This window comes from Drosophila willistoni, chromosome 3R (assembly GCF_018902025.1).
Source record: "Drosophila willistoni isolate 14030-0811.24 chromosome 3R, UCI_dwil_1.1, whole genome shotgun sequence".
NCBI lineage: Eukaryota > Metazoa > Arthropoda > Insecta > Diptera > Drosophilidae > Drosophila > Drosophila willistoni.
Genome location: NC_061086.1, coordinates 33293984 through 33307920, shown reverse-complemented (window position 1 = coordinate 33307920; position 13937 = coordinate 33293984). Strand labels below are relative to the sequence as shown.

At 36.2% G+C, this 13937-nt stretch overlaps 2 protein-coding genes across 3 annotated transcripts in view; one reads left to right on the top strand and one right to left on the bottom strand.

The window, feature by feature from the left end:
• The window catches only part of LOC6649413 (probable serine/threonine-protein kinase roco9), a 39489-nt gene that overhangs the window by 11075 nt on the left and 14477 nt on the right, over positions 1 to 13937 (bottom strand). The window lies entirely within an intron of this gene.
• Positions 1762 to 3171, top strand: LOC6649414 (probable protein phosphatase 2C T23F11.1). Of its 2 annotated transcripts, XM_023179705.2 has the most exons (3): positions 1762 to 1919; positions 2012 to 2565; positions 2623 to 3171. In XM_023179705.2, the coding sequence occupies exons 2-3, from the start codon at positions 2061 to 2063 to the stop codon at positions 3054 to 3056; spliced, it is 939 nt and encodes a 312-aa protein (XP_023035473.1). In that variant the 5' UTR covers positions 1762 to 1919; positions 2012 to 2060; the 3' UTR covers positions 3057 to 3171. The 2 variants fall into 2 exon arrangements, with proteins under 2 accessions (XP_023035473.1, XP_046865251.1); XM_047009295.1 differs by having other exon boundaries at positions 2012 to 3171.

Here is a 13937-nt window from a genome sequence, read left to right as displayed (position 1 = left end):
CCTCCAACAAATGAAAATTCTCAGCTGTCAATGGGCACAGCTTGTAATTTATATAGTTATGTATCCTATCCTATCCTTATGTATTCTTTTTTGCGCACTTGCAAAATTGGTTGGCCAATAAGGTATTTGGTTGCAGGAAATCCGTTTTGTCAACCCTCTTCTATTATAATCTGAATTATCTATGGGGTGCGAATTGAATAAAAATCAGTATGGAAGCAAATAAGTGAATTCGATACATAGATAAAGAGAAAGGCCAATTTGCTTTCGGTCTCTAGTGAACCATGAAATATGCAATTTTGGGGTTGGGAAAACAAACAGAGAAACGAACGAGCAATAAATATTTTGTCAACGTATTTTCCCAAGCCCTTAGTCTTTACCTTTTTATGTATCTCTAAGTTTATCAATGGCTGGACAATACCCTTCGATACGAAACAAGTTAAACAATAAAGAATTTTTCGCCTTTAAATCAAACTACAAGCAAAGTATCTTCTGTTGGAAAAGGTAGTATATAATATCGATCTGTCTTAGACTAGATAAACAAAAACATTTTAGTCACATTAATATATCCAATTGACAAGAGTATTTATGAAAAACGATAAATTTAATTTTGTTTACTTTAAATCACCTATGTGGATATGCAAATGGGAATACTTATCATAACACCCACAAGAAAGACAACTCAATAAACTGCCCCTAATTGGCTTTTAATAGTCTGGCCCAAACACAAAAACTCTTCTTTTGTCATCTGTTAGACACATGACCAACTATTGTAGTATGTATATAAATAGATAGTGGTCGTCTGTCTGGCCTGGACTGATTGATATGCCTGCCTTCTGAATTTCTCAAATCAAATTGTCAAAATACTCTGCCCACAATCATAAATTATGATCAAACAAAAGAGCAGACATCATCAACGCACAGTAGTAGTAAATGATATATCTATACTATGTATATTTTTTATATATACAATTTTTTGATGCCTCTTTTTATTATGTTAAACAAGCACAAAGAAACCACAGAGGCCAATCCATAGCGAAGGGAAAAAAAGTGTTCATAAATTTTCTATAAAATGTCACGCCTGTAAGCATAATTAAAAATATCATTTTTGTGGTTGTATACATTTTATGGTCGTATTTAAATATTTCATTTCCATTTTTAAGGCCTTTGGTCATAAATATTGTCATTACCAAACTGTCAACTGGTTGAAGAAAATTAAGGCTTCATTTGCATAAATTGTGCGACTGCGCGCACTTCGCTTGCCACAAAACGGTTTATCAATACATTCCACCAAAATGGTGGCACTCACAAGACACCTTTGAAAAGTTCATTTTGACAGGCATCATTTTTAATATTTTCGGTTACATTTTAATTATTGTCAATGCGTGACATTCGTTTGGTATATGAAGAAGGGATATACAGATATATATATACAAATATATATATGGATAAATCGTTATACGTGCTTAATTTGTGGGCAATTTAAAGCAGCTCGAATGCGTGTCAGGAATTTTCAATTTCAATAATTCGTATTGCTTTTTATTACCCTTTAAGTGTTAGTTCAATGAACTGAAGGCCTGAACTTTTATTGATTCATTAAAGATTATTGAATTATCATTATTTCATTTGTTTCTCACCTTATATCATGCACAAGAGTTGTTTATAATTTTGAGGTGAGAATATAAGATATCACATTACCTTTGCTTTTTAACTTAGTCAAATTTAAATGTATAAAAAGTGACCTAAGTAAAAAAATCTCCTACCTATTCTCAGTCAACCTTAGAATTGCCTAACGTAAACTACTTATTGGAAAACGGTAAAAAAAAGAAATAAAAAATAAAAAAAAATAAAAAAATAAATAAAAATAAAAAAATTTATAAAGTTACTTTGGATTAAACTCGTAAACCGTAAAATCGTCTAAGGTAAAATTAATCAAAATATAATTTGGAAAACGATAAAAGGATAAAAAAAGTGCTCTAACAAAATTAATATATTACCAATCCTTTGAATACAGATAAGAACAATTTGAGCTTGTAGAATAACTGAGATTAACTCATCGAAAAATGGGCCATTTGCTATCCAAACCAGTGACTGACATAGAGACAACATCTGGTCAGAACTCGAAGTATCGTGTGGGCTCCAGTTGTATGCAGGGATGGCGCTCCACCATGGAGGATACTCACACTCAACTTCTCTCACTACCCGAGGATCCGAATGCTGCTTTCTTTGGCGTTTTTGATGGTCATGGTGGCGACAATGTGGCCAAATATGCGAAGGAACATTTGCACAAATTTGTGATAAAGCAGGACGCCTACAAGGATGCGGATGTAGAACAAGCTCTGAAAGCAGGATTTCTGGATATTGATGATGCTTTGCGAAAGAATGAAACATGGAGCGCTCAGATAATCGGAACCACTGCTGTTGTTGTCCTGATCAAGGATAATGTGTTGTATTGTGCCAATGCTGGAGATTCCCGTTGCATTGCCTGTGTGAATGGTGAATTGGAGTTGCTGTCCGTGGATCACAGGCCGGACAACGTGACCGAAATGCAACGCATTCAGGCGGCAGGTGGTTGGGTGCGATTCAATAGGGTTAATAATAACATTACCATATCTCGTGCTATAGGTGATTTCTATTATAAAAGCTCAAAGGAAGATCCACAGCTACAATTGGTTACAGCGTATCCAGATGTGGAGGTACGGAAAATAACAAAGGATTATGAATTTATCCTTTTGGCTTGCGATGGCATTTGGGATGTTATGAGTAACATGGAGGTCTTGGAATTTTGTCGCACACGCATCGGCTTGGGAAAGTTACCGGAGGAGATATGCGAGGATTTGTTGAAACATTGCCTGGCTCCGGATACCCCAACTCGCAGCCAAGGCACTGATAACATGACCGTCATATTAATTTGCCTTCTAAACGAGAATCCTTATTCTTATTTAATCAATCGCTGCAAGCCACGCATTAACACAAATGATTTGGTTGAAGATATCCAGGTTAATGTAGCTTTGCCGGATATGCCTCTTTTGGATATGTCTGAGGACACTACTGTGTAAGGCCTTGTGTTCATTCATTGCTTGCGGAAAAGAATATGGAGGGTTAACTTATTTTTCCATATCTTTTTCAAATCTATTTTGATGCCAATAAATATGATACATGACTAGTTCAGAAGTTTTTCCGTTTTTATACTACGATTCATGGCCGTTGTATTTATCAATCTGAGTTCCACATTCCCTTAGATCTCTGACCTCTGTGCCAAATATTTGTAAACGGCATTAACAAGTTGATCTCTCCATCTTGACACTATCACTGCTGACACATTAATGCTGTAATTAAATCTACAACAACAAAGTATGAAATTGTCAACATACTCAGAGATAAGGCCACAGAGCGACCACACACACACAGACACCACAGATCAGACTGAGACTAGAGAGAAGAAAAAAAACAAGCGACTGTCATTGTATTTGAATAGCTGACAAATTCTCTACTAACTTAACCCATATTCCATATCAAGTCACAAAGTTCTCCATTTTTGTTCTGCCATTTGTCGTATTATGCATATAATTTAATAAATTAGCCAAAAAAAAAAAGAAAATTCAAGTAAATTGACAATCATAAATTGCATTTGCTGCAAAGTTGAAGTTTCTTATTTGAAGTCTTTGCCCCAAAGTTGTCAAATTGTTAACTGTTTTGCTAGCCATTTCAGACAAGCAGACAGTTGCTCTACTCAGACTTGTCAACAGCGTTCCGATGTCTGGTTAGACGGCATTTTTTAGACTTGAGAAAAAATAAATAACGAAAAAGAATGAAAGCAAAAAGAAGTATCCAGAAGTCCATAAAACATTTTTAGCATATGCAGACTTGTGGCTTTTAAAATTGTTTGATGTTGTCGTCATTCGACTAGGCAAAAGATAGGCGTTAGGATTTCCTGGTTGTTGTTTCTAGAGGTAATGCGGGCTTTTTTATGGGTCCAGGCAAACTGATTATCAATGAAGTTTTATGGTTGACCAAATGACGATGAAGAAGGCCACTAAATTTGTGAAAACAAGTTCCTTGGAAATCTAAAGGAAAAACCAATTTAATAAGGTCGCACAAGTTTCAAATTTTCACTTTCATTTTATTGTCATATTTACTAAAAGTGAAGTAGAATATCGTATATTAAATAAAAGTGGTTTTCTTTGATCATTTAGGAAATAAACTTGATACATATTTTGCCAAGAGCTTTGCTCTAGTTCCTAGACATTGGTTCCACTTGGTTGGCATTCCTTTAACCATAACAGCAGCTAATAGCTTGCGACTTCCCCCCTTAAAATAGACAAAATCAACTAAGAGGTCCCAACCCCATCGTTAACAACAACAAAAAAAGAAAACCAACAAAAAAGAACTATGACCATATAAATTAAGCCAAAGTCAAAGTTCATAAATGTGGTTCCCTTGCGCCACATTTGCATTAGAATTATCATGAGGGGTGGACCGAAACTAAAGCAACTTCAAATCTAGAGCGAGACCAATTTTAGAGGATATATATACATATGTATATATATCTTTTTTTATGTTTTAGTATGCCATAGCCAAATTGTCGCCTGTCAACGACGCGACGTCTGGGAAAATGTTTAGATATTTTTAGCTGAGAGTGAGACATTTGACATATGAAATAACATTTCAATTAGTTGAAAAATGCCCGCAATGATGGGAGTGGAAAAAGGGCAGATTGAATGGTGACTGTGTGATTGTGGGTGATTCCCAAATACATGCGTAAATGTTGTTGTTACATACAACCAAGTTATACGATATCACACTTTCAAGTAATCCCAATTAAACAACTTGCCGCGTTGTATCTATATCTGTATCTCGTGTGTCCACGACCACGTAAATGGCGCAAAGCGTGCTTAGTAGCTGCCTTTGCAATTAATTCACAGTAAACAGCAAATGTTGCAAATAAATTAGCAACAGCGAACAGCAAACAACAAAAAAAAGCAGCAGAAGTAAAGAAAGAAACGAAAAAAAATTGTAACGAAACAGACATAAAATGGAATCGAAGTCTCGGAAAAATTAAAAGTGCAACTACAACCACATACAACTTATCGCTTATCGCTGACGTCGATTTCAATGTAGACTTCGACTTCGGGTGCAACGTCAACACATTTGACGTTTCGTTTCGGCAAAAGAAAATGCGGAACCAAAACGGGTATATCAGCTACTTTGATGATCAATTGGTGACCCCGACGTGCCTGAACCGACGAATTTATTTGTCTTTTACAAAGAAATTAAACATAAGTGACGGTCTATAATCATTTTATGTAAGAACTGACCACCCCGACGTGAATATATTAAAGACTTGTGTTTCCAATTTTGAAAATTATCTTTTACTACTATCTACTACTTATCTACTCTTAGTTTATATTTCTGCCATCTCGAAGGGTAATGAATTTTAGTTGAATTTTCTTGACATTGCAGCAGTGTTGCTTTCAAATGTGCGGTAGGCAAGAGAGGCATACGAAACATCGTAAAAAAAGAAACGTCATAATTACCGGCGCAAATGAATACCGACCGGGCATTGAGTGAGCCACTCAACTCTCTCAGATACACTGGGGGGACCACTGGCTACAGATACAGATACGAACAAAAAAAAAATACATACATATACTACGTAGGTTTGGCGAAGCTAAAAGCTTCAATACGAAATATATTGACTTAGGTCAGTGGCTCATTGAACGCAAATGCAAATGGTTGTTGTTGTTATTGGTGTTATTGCTCGTATTTTTCAGTTTTTTTTTTTTTGTTGTTGGTAATTCGCACTTTGCACTGAATGAGTTTGTGTGTGTGTGTGTGTATCTAAAAGATACAAAAAAATGCAAGTAGCTGTGCAAAATGTGATAAACAAACTTAACGCCAGACAGACTATTGCCTGGCTACTTGCCTTGTGAGCAGTTAAACTTAAAAGCAAATAGACAAAAATATTACCTCATCTGACGATCACTGAATTTATAGAGTAGAAGATCTTGCCCAAGAATTTTTATTATCTAATACAAAAGTATTAAATTACGTATGACTATGTATATTAGTAACCCGTATTGTGGAAACTATCATATTACTCACAACTGAAAACCAAACCAAGTAAGACAACAAATTTATGGATTGTCAAAGTAGACAGCAGTTAAATTTTATTAGCCATGTCAATCTTCATAAGCATAAACTTGAATACTTGAGATTTCAATGTGATTTTGTGTTTTTCGTATTTTTCAAAGAATCTTCATGTAATAGTTATTTAATTGCTCATTAATTAGCTTATCATAAACTTGAGTCAAAAATTAAGTTATTTATATGCAAGTCATACAAATTCTTGCACAATGATAATAAAATAATATCAGAAAGAAATACAAAGAAAAATTCCAAATAATGCCTAAATAGAGACATAAGAAATCTGTCAAATGTTTTCATCACAACGAGAGTGAAAGTCTTCCAACAATAAACATAAAAATTGTTACCTAAACTGTATGTGTGTGTGTGTGTGTGTGTGTATCTTATCCAAAAATAAACAACATACGAAACATTTAGATAAAACAGCGAAATGAAGACTTGGAGAGATGAGATGATGTGAGAAGGAGAAGTGGGAGAAATGGTGGAGAAGCATGTTTCGCTTTATTGTCGCCGCCATGCATCATCTAATGTGGATATTTAGCTTTCAGCATTGCCATCTGCAACGTTTTTGTTGTTGAAAATTCATAAAAATTTATATTTCCATTTTTTTTTTTTCATTTCATTTTCTTCATATTTTGTTTCCATTTTGGTTGGGTGGGTTTATTATTATGATGTTATTACGCTGAGAAAATCTTTATGATGTGTTAAACTATTAAAGCAAAAAAAAGAAAAGAAATTGATTCTTATTTAGTCTATTTTCGATTCCCATTTCGAATTTGCCTTTGACTTAATTCTTATTTAAATGTTTGCATCCATTTTGACCTCATAAATGCGGCATGAAATTGTATTACACTTGAAATGGATGAGGCCTGAACATTTCTTTTCCACGTTGCCCCTTTTGGAATCATGCATGAATGGTTAAATGAATGAATGAGTGCATTTGTTCAAGTGGAGTTGGAGAAGGGTAACATATAAGATCTCTATATGTGGGAGTGCAATGGGACGAAGACAAGATTGAAGATGTAGTCTGGTAATGGAGATTGATCGTGAAAAGGAAATCAAATGTGGGATAAGGCAAATTATTTTGAAAAAGATTTCTTACAAATTATCATAAAAATTTCAGTAATCTTTTACAATTGTAAGAATTAAACAGACAGTGTGTGCTTCCTATACTATTTACCTAGGTGTAAGCTATAACTATATCAAATCTGAGATCTCATATCTTATACTATAATCAAGTTACCCAACCTAAAGCCTTTATTGTTGCCACAATTACCATTACTAGCAAATAGCTTTGCCAGTCGGTGGCGGCAACAGCAGCAATCAGCATCAAAATCGGACCACCTGCAACAGAAATTTCATAGCACGCGACTGAATTCCGCACAGTGTCCGCCTACTTGCTGGATGGAGGATGGATAGAATGAATCGGAGTGGAGTGGTGTGGTGTGGAGACTGAAGGAAATTTGTCTTTTATTCAAAGCATTTGGAAAACGTTTAACAATGTCTGGCATAGCTCCAACTTGCCTCCCCTCCAATTGGCCAAACATTTGTCATAGTCACCGAGCGCACATTGGAGCACTTGAAGGTGTTGTTAGTTGACTGTTTTTTTCTCTTTTGTGGGCATGTTCACACATTGGCAGCCATTGAGATATCGTTTATCGATTGACAGGTAATTGTGATTTATGCAAATCACCGATCGACACCTTTTCTTTTGAGTTATTATTTCTTGTGTTATTTCTTTGTTTTGTGTGGTGCTGGAATGCAATTTCTTCTTTTCTATTTGAGTTTTGCTTATTATGTTTTCCAAGCAAACTTGTTTATTGATTTGACCAGCTAAAGAAAATAGGACCCAACTTGAATTGTTTTCATTTCTGTTAATATTTTGTTTGGAAAATTATTGTAGCACCCCACATCGAAAAGGAGGGGCAGGAAAAGGAGGTGGACCAGACTAGGGAAACAAGAGCTGGATGAGCAACTCCGGACAGGCATTAATCACAACCAAAAATTCCATATTTGAAGTAGTTTTGTTTGCATATAACGGCAACCGATCATTACTTTTTTTTTGCGCACGATCGATTGTTATTTATAGACAGAAAATGAAAACAACACAGAATCAGAATCCGAATCCGAATTGGTAGTAGTAGGCGGGGTCATGGTGGCGAATTGCATACATGGAGGAGGCCAAAACATGCGTCAATAACCTCATTTTCCTCGATCACATATCGCCCATATGGGTGTGTGTGTGTGTGTGTGTTTGTGTGTGCATTTGGCAAAATCATTTTCCAATCAATTCGCTCAGGATGAAGGCACTTTGGCTTGTATTTTATGCAGCTGCTAAGTGGGCTATGAAAAGTGTTTAAGTATCTGGGCATCTGATAGCTACACTATACATCTATGTTGCTTTAGTAGTGGGCCTTAAGCCTCACTAGACACGACACCTTAGTCAATGCTGCTTATCTAGTTACTATCTAACCACTTTCCCAGTTCAATGCGTGAAGCAAGTGCAATTTGTTTGTTGGCGTTAGTTGCATAGTTTATGCGTGATCTGATTTCATGAGAAGTGCCACAGACACAGAGACTTGTACTTAAGACCAAAATGTTGCCAATTAATTGTAACAATCAGAGAAATTTACCCTAGATTGAAAGATTAACTAAGCTTTTCATTTTCATGCTTGTGCTAAATCGGATTAGCTGAATTTATTTGCTTTCAAGTAACACTAATTAAAAAATAGATGTAACCACATTTAGAAAAACTAATTAACCTATAAAAAAAAAAATCAAGATCAGCATCTTCTGTTGTCTGTAGACATTGCATTATTGACTTCATTCTATTACTTTCCATTATATTTTCAAATAATTTTTTCAAGTGTATTATTTTCATTGTTGCAACATTGTTGCTTTCCCACCTGAAAGGCATCATTCTTTGTATTGTTCTACAAGGCAATTTAAATGACTTTGCTCTAGTTTTTTGTGTTTTTTGTATTTTTGATATTTGAAATTTTTCGTTTTTTGTTTGCTCTTTCTCGTTCCCTCTCTCTTGGTTTTTCCATTCATGGCATAAATCACACAATACTCTATATAACTAGTCCAGATAGCCAACGTGTGCGTTGAAGTGCGTAAATAATGTATAGATTACGCAGTCTTTAAGTTTTGGCATAAACAAAAGGCACACACAAGGCATTCGAGTACTCCAAAGTAGGCAGAGTTATTCCTTTACGTTTTATTGCGGAATAAGAGAAATTATGAGTGGTTAGCCCAAGTGCGCCACTTAATTATCGCCCAGATACAAGAAAAAGTATCCATAACTTATATGTACTAAGGCTACTGTCGGCACAAAAGTGGCTGCAATTTCTCATCCCACTCGCCTGCTTCGTCTCTGATGCGCTCTCCCTCTCTATCTCTCTCACTCTCTTTCTCAAGTGCATTTTTATGATCACTCATTAATTTTATGGCTTTTAATTTGTCGGACGTTCTACTAGGGCGGGAAATGGTCTAAGAGAAGCAAGCAATGGAGCAGTACGTCTTGTCGCTCTCATCTAGGGTGATAAGATGGCTTAAGCCGCAAAAAAAACCCACACACACACAGCCATTCTGGGCATTTATCCATTAATATGATCTACATGTGTACATATCTATGATTGATGGATTTGTTTTATAGTATTCTTACATTGTATGACATTTATTTTGTGGTTTTTGCAGCCTGGTGGGAGTCAAGTTCTCCTTTTTTCAATTATACCAATATCGTGTGGCTTTTGTTTGGACAAGGCTACATATTAGCTAAATGAAAATGAGTTTCTAATAAGGTCATGTGTTTGTAATTTGTCATGTTTATTAAGTGAATGTCCAACGAGTACTAAAAATTGTATAAAGGCTAGTTTTACAATGCGGTTACATCTGTTTGATTCTTTAAACCAAACATGTAGAATTAATTCTTGAGAAATTTTAACCCATTTGTTGTCTTTAGATTGAAAACTTTCAGATTCCACAAATCTATATGCATCCATATACATAAATGCATATAGATTTTTCTTGCAGACATTCTACTTCTGGCTACTACCAACTTTCCGTTCACGCATTTGCTCCATTGACCGAGTTATATTGCTCTGAGCGATCATGCATCGATCACATAACTTTTGCAGTCTGTCTGTGACCAAACCCAATAAAAACCACAGAAATAAAAAAAGAGACAGATACAAATCCTTTGCCAAAACACGTCGCACAATCAACTAATTGGATTGAAGGCGTTTTCTCGCAGTGTCGCTTTCATTAGCATGCAGATCCTCTTTAATGGCTCCTACGTGTTTTCAGCTTGACTCTTTTTTGTGCCTTTTTCGCTGTTTTTGCATTGTTGTAATTAATGTGATTTGCGCAAAATCTGACCTTAACTGTGTGTTGTCTGATTAAAAAGCAGAGTGTTGAAAAACAAGTTGTAAATGGTTTAAGCAAATGAAACAGAAAGCAGCGCGAAAATATCCCGATATGCAACATTTTGTCATTTTAATGGACGACGACGACGGCGACGACGATCTTGGCCAGATTTCCAGTAACTGTCCAGGCTAATTAAGCCGAACATGTGCCAAGATCAATGTCGGCGGCGCCAATGCGGCGTGTGTATTTGTATATCGAAAAGATATGCATACATAAATCCAATATGTACATACATATATGTATGTATGTATATATATATTATGTATGTATGTTTGTGCTACCGAAAATTAATTTATGCCATTTTCATACTTGACTTGTTAATGTTATATGATTTAATTGCTTTTTACCAGCTGACAAATTACCCGCAAGTGGATGAAGTGATCTTTTGCATGCGATTTATGAAAGGATTTATGAGTAAATATGTATATGCAAATCGTTCAAGGCCATTGAACTTTTTTTTAAGGCTTATTGAGAATTTCTTGATTTTGATCTAATCAAGAACTAATTTTAAATAAAAACTTTATAATGTTTTCAGTCTTTCGTTAATTACATGGAAGTTTGTCGTGCATCGTTCACATGTACATATATATTTGGGCCACACCCACTCCGCCTCTCATTAGGCTTGTTCTTCTCTTGAGTTTTTTGTTTAGTGTGTGGGCTTGACGACACAGAAAAGTCGTGAGTAAGTCATAAGACTTAAGAAATAGGAAAATCTTCTTGACGACAATATGGCCAGGAAGTCTTTTTTTTAAGCCTTTAACAAGGCCGTTAGGGTTATTAAACTTGACTTTCCATGTATATTACCTACGTTCTTCCCTCTTTTTTTTTGGGCTCCTCTTGGCTACCAGTCAAAGTGCAAATATGTGGCCCATTGACGCCTCCACATTACTCAAACTCACGCTGGGCCTACAATTCAATTCAGCAAAGAAAAAAATCAGAAAGAAAAAGGTCTTCTGTGGGTCTGCCCTTTTAACCGCCAACTAATGAAGTTGAAGCAAAAGTCTAAGCCAGCATGCCCAGGACGTGCCGCATGCCTCTCTCTCTCCCTTTCTCGTTTTGAATAGAGCTAAATTTAGTCCTCTTGCCTTTGAGGCTGCTGCTGCTGCCCACCTACGATAAATCAAAGTTAATCAGATCTAGTTTCGATTGGGTTTTTATAGTGCGCCTCCATTTCCATGCCATTTAAATTAGCTGCCGGGTAATTTATCGCATTGTTGCGTCTTTTGCCAGGTTTCGTTTAGCGCCAGGATGGCCAAGACACTCCAGCCAGGCCCAGTCATGACGGCCCAGACACAAAGGCCCAAAGACTCCATACTTCAGACTGTGAATCTCGATGTAGACGTTGTTGTGGTTGTTGTCTCACCTTGCCGCTTGGCTGAAAATTGAAGAACTTTACTTGTTGCAGGCGTGTGTTGGAAGGAAGAAATGCTGAAGGAGGAGGGAAAAAGGAGTGTAGGCTGCTACCAATGCTTATACGATAATTACGCATATTTTGTTGCCTGTTTTGACGGCGCTTTTTATTTTTATTCAATATAAGAGGTATTTCCAAAGGGGTATACCAACTTGTTTGCCAAGTTTGTTCAAGTAAAGGATTACAACAATATTTATTAAATCGTTTCAGATAAAATGCAAAATCATCTTGAATTCAAGCAAATGTTTAATAAGCCTTTATAATGTATAATATTGTTCGTTTTTCCCACTATAAATCGACATTAATTGGTTTAGCTTGTTATTCTTGACCTCCATCCATTGATAGTTTATACAATTTTCTTCTAATTAAAAAACAACAAATAATCTACTACTACACAAGGGCATGAAAACTTCGGCGCCTGACTTGATAGAAGAGGAGGGGTGGACCAAATCCAAGACTTTTAAATGTTGTTCGATCTTTAAGTCTTTCAGGTAGTGTTGGCGATCGTTGTTGGGAGTTTTAGTAGCTGTTAAATGGCCTGGACACAGTCGGTGGTCTGGTCTGTCGAACTATTTGGTGCTTGGCTTGTTTTTAACACCCAATCCAGAGGATCTCGAATTGGGTTTCAATTTACACACTTGTCCAGTGCACTGAAACGTAGGAACGAACGAGGCAAGAAACGTCTGTTGTCAACGCCCTGGAAGCAAAAGGAATTGGCAACTGCAAAACTGGAACTAAGACTAAGGCGCTTATTTATTTGCCCATATCGTATAGCAATGCAATTATAAATCAGTTGAAATCTTGAGACCTTGATGACATTAAGCAATGAAACCTTTTGAGCTGCTTCTTGTTAGCATGTATGTGTGTGTGTGTCATTGTCAAGTGTTTGGCCTCCATGCCATTTTGCCGTTCTCTCCCTGCCCAAAGCTGTCAATCCTTGTCCAGCTTTCCACGCTCTGTGTGGCCAACAACCACCTTTGTTTGCATAATATTCGCCTCTGCCACACATATCCACACAACCTCAGCCGCCATCAAGCTGATTGCCAAACATTGAAAAAATGAACAAAATGAATGATTGCCGACGCTTCAAGATCTCAGTCTGTGTTTGCTAATAACTCAACAGCTAATCAGTGAGAGGCAGCTAAAAAGAGTGAGAAGAAGGGGAGGCAGATCACGCAGCATGTTGTCCGCAATTAAACGAGCAGAAATGTATCTTTTTTTCCTCCTCCTCCGTGTAGTTGTGTTGTATCTTTTGCATCTACGATGAAAACAAACATCGAGAGTCTTTGGTTTAATGTAATTGCCCAGGCACCTGTGGAGTTGCATTAGACAAATCAATTATACTGTCTCGAGGTGTATGTTTTCCACCTCTTTTTCTTTTCATTGGGTGAGGCTGGAGCAAAAATGTCAGGTATGGTCTATCTAATGGTTACGCCAACCATAAGCCAAGTTATGGGAATATCGTAAATCAGCAAATGTTTGTAGGAAAAGCCTTTGCTTTCACAGTTTTATAATCCTCTCTTCACATGACCTGCCTTAGAATCGTCAAATAGAATAGATGGAAAATATTTTGGTATTAAAAATTCCAACGGAAGTTGTCAGCTGACATGATCGAAATACTTTGCTGATTCTAATCAAATTATAAGCATATCAGGGGCAATAACCGATAAGAGTTGACTTATTTTATTTGTCACATTTATGGCAATCGTTAAGCAAATACTAAAAAAAAACTAGCAAAATTAACCGCATTTTTATATTTTTTTTTTGCCACAATGACTAGTTCGTACAATTAATCAATATAATTGATGACAATTGGTCGAGCCGAAAACAAAATGCTTATCAGGCAAACCAGAATCTAACACAATTAGTCAATGGATCTTTTTTCAGTTCATATCATCAATTTATCTGCAAAACTAGCAAGAAAAAATATATAAGAGAAAACCATGAATTGGCT

What these genes read in the sequence shown, in the direction of transcription:
- LOC6649414 (XM_047009295.1), top strand. Translation starts at nt 2,061, where the DNA reads ATGGGCCATTTGCTATCCAAACCAGTGACTGACATAGAGACAACATCT.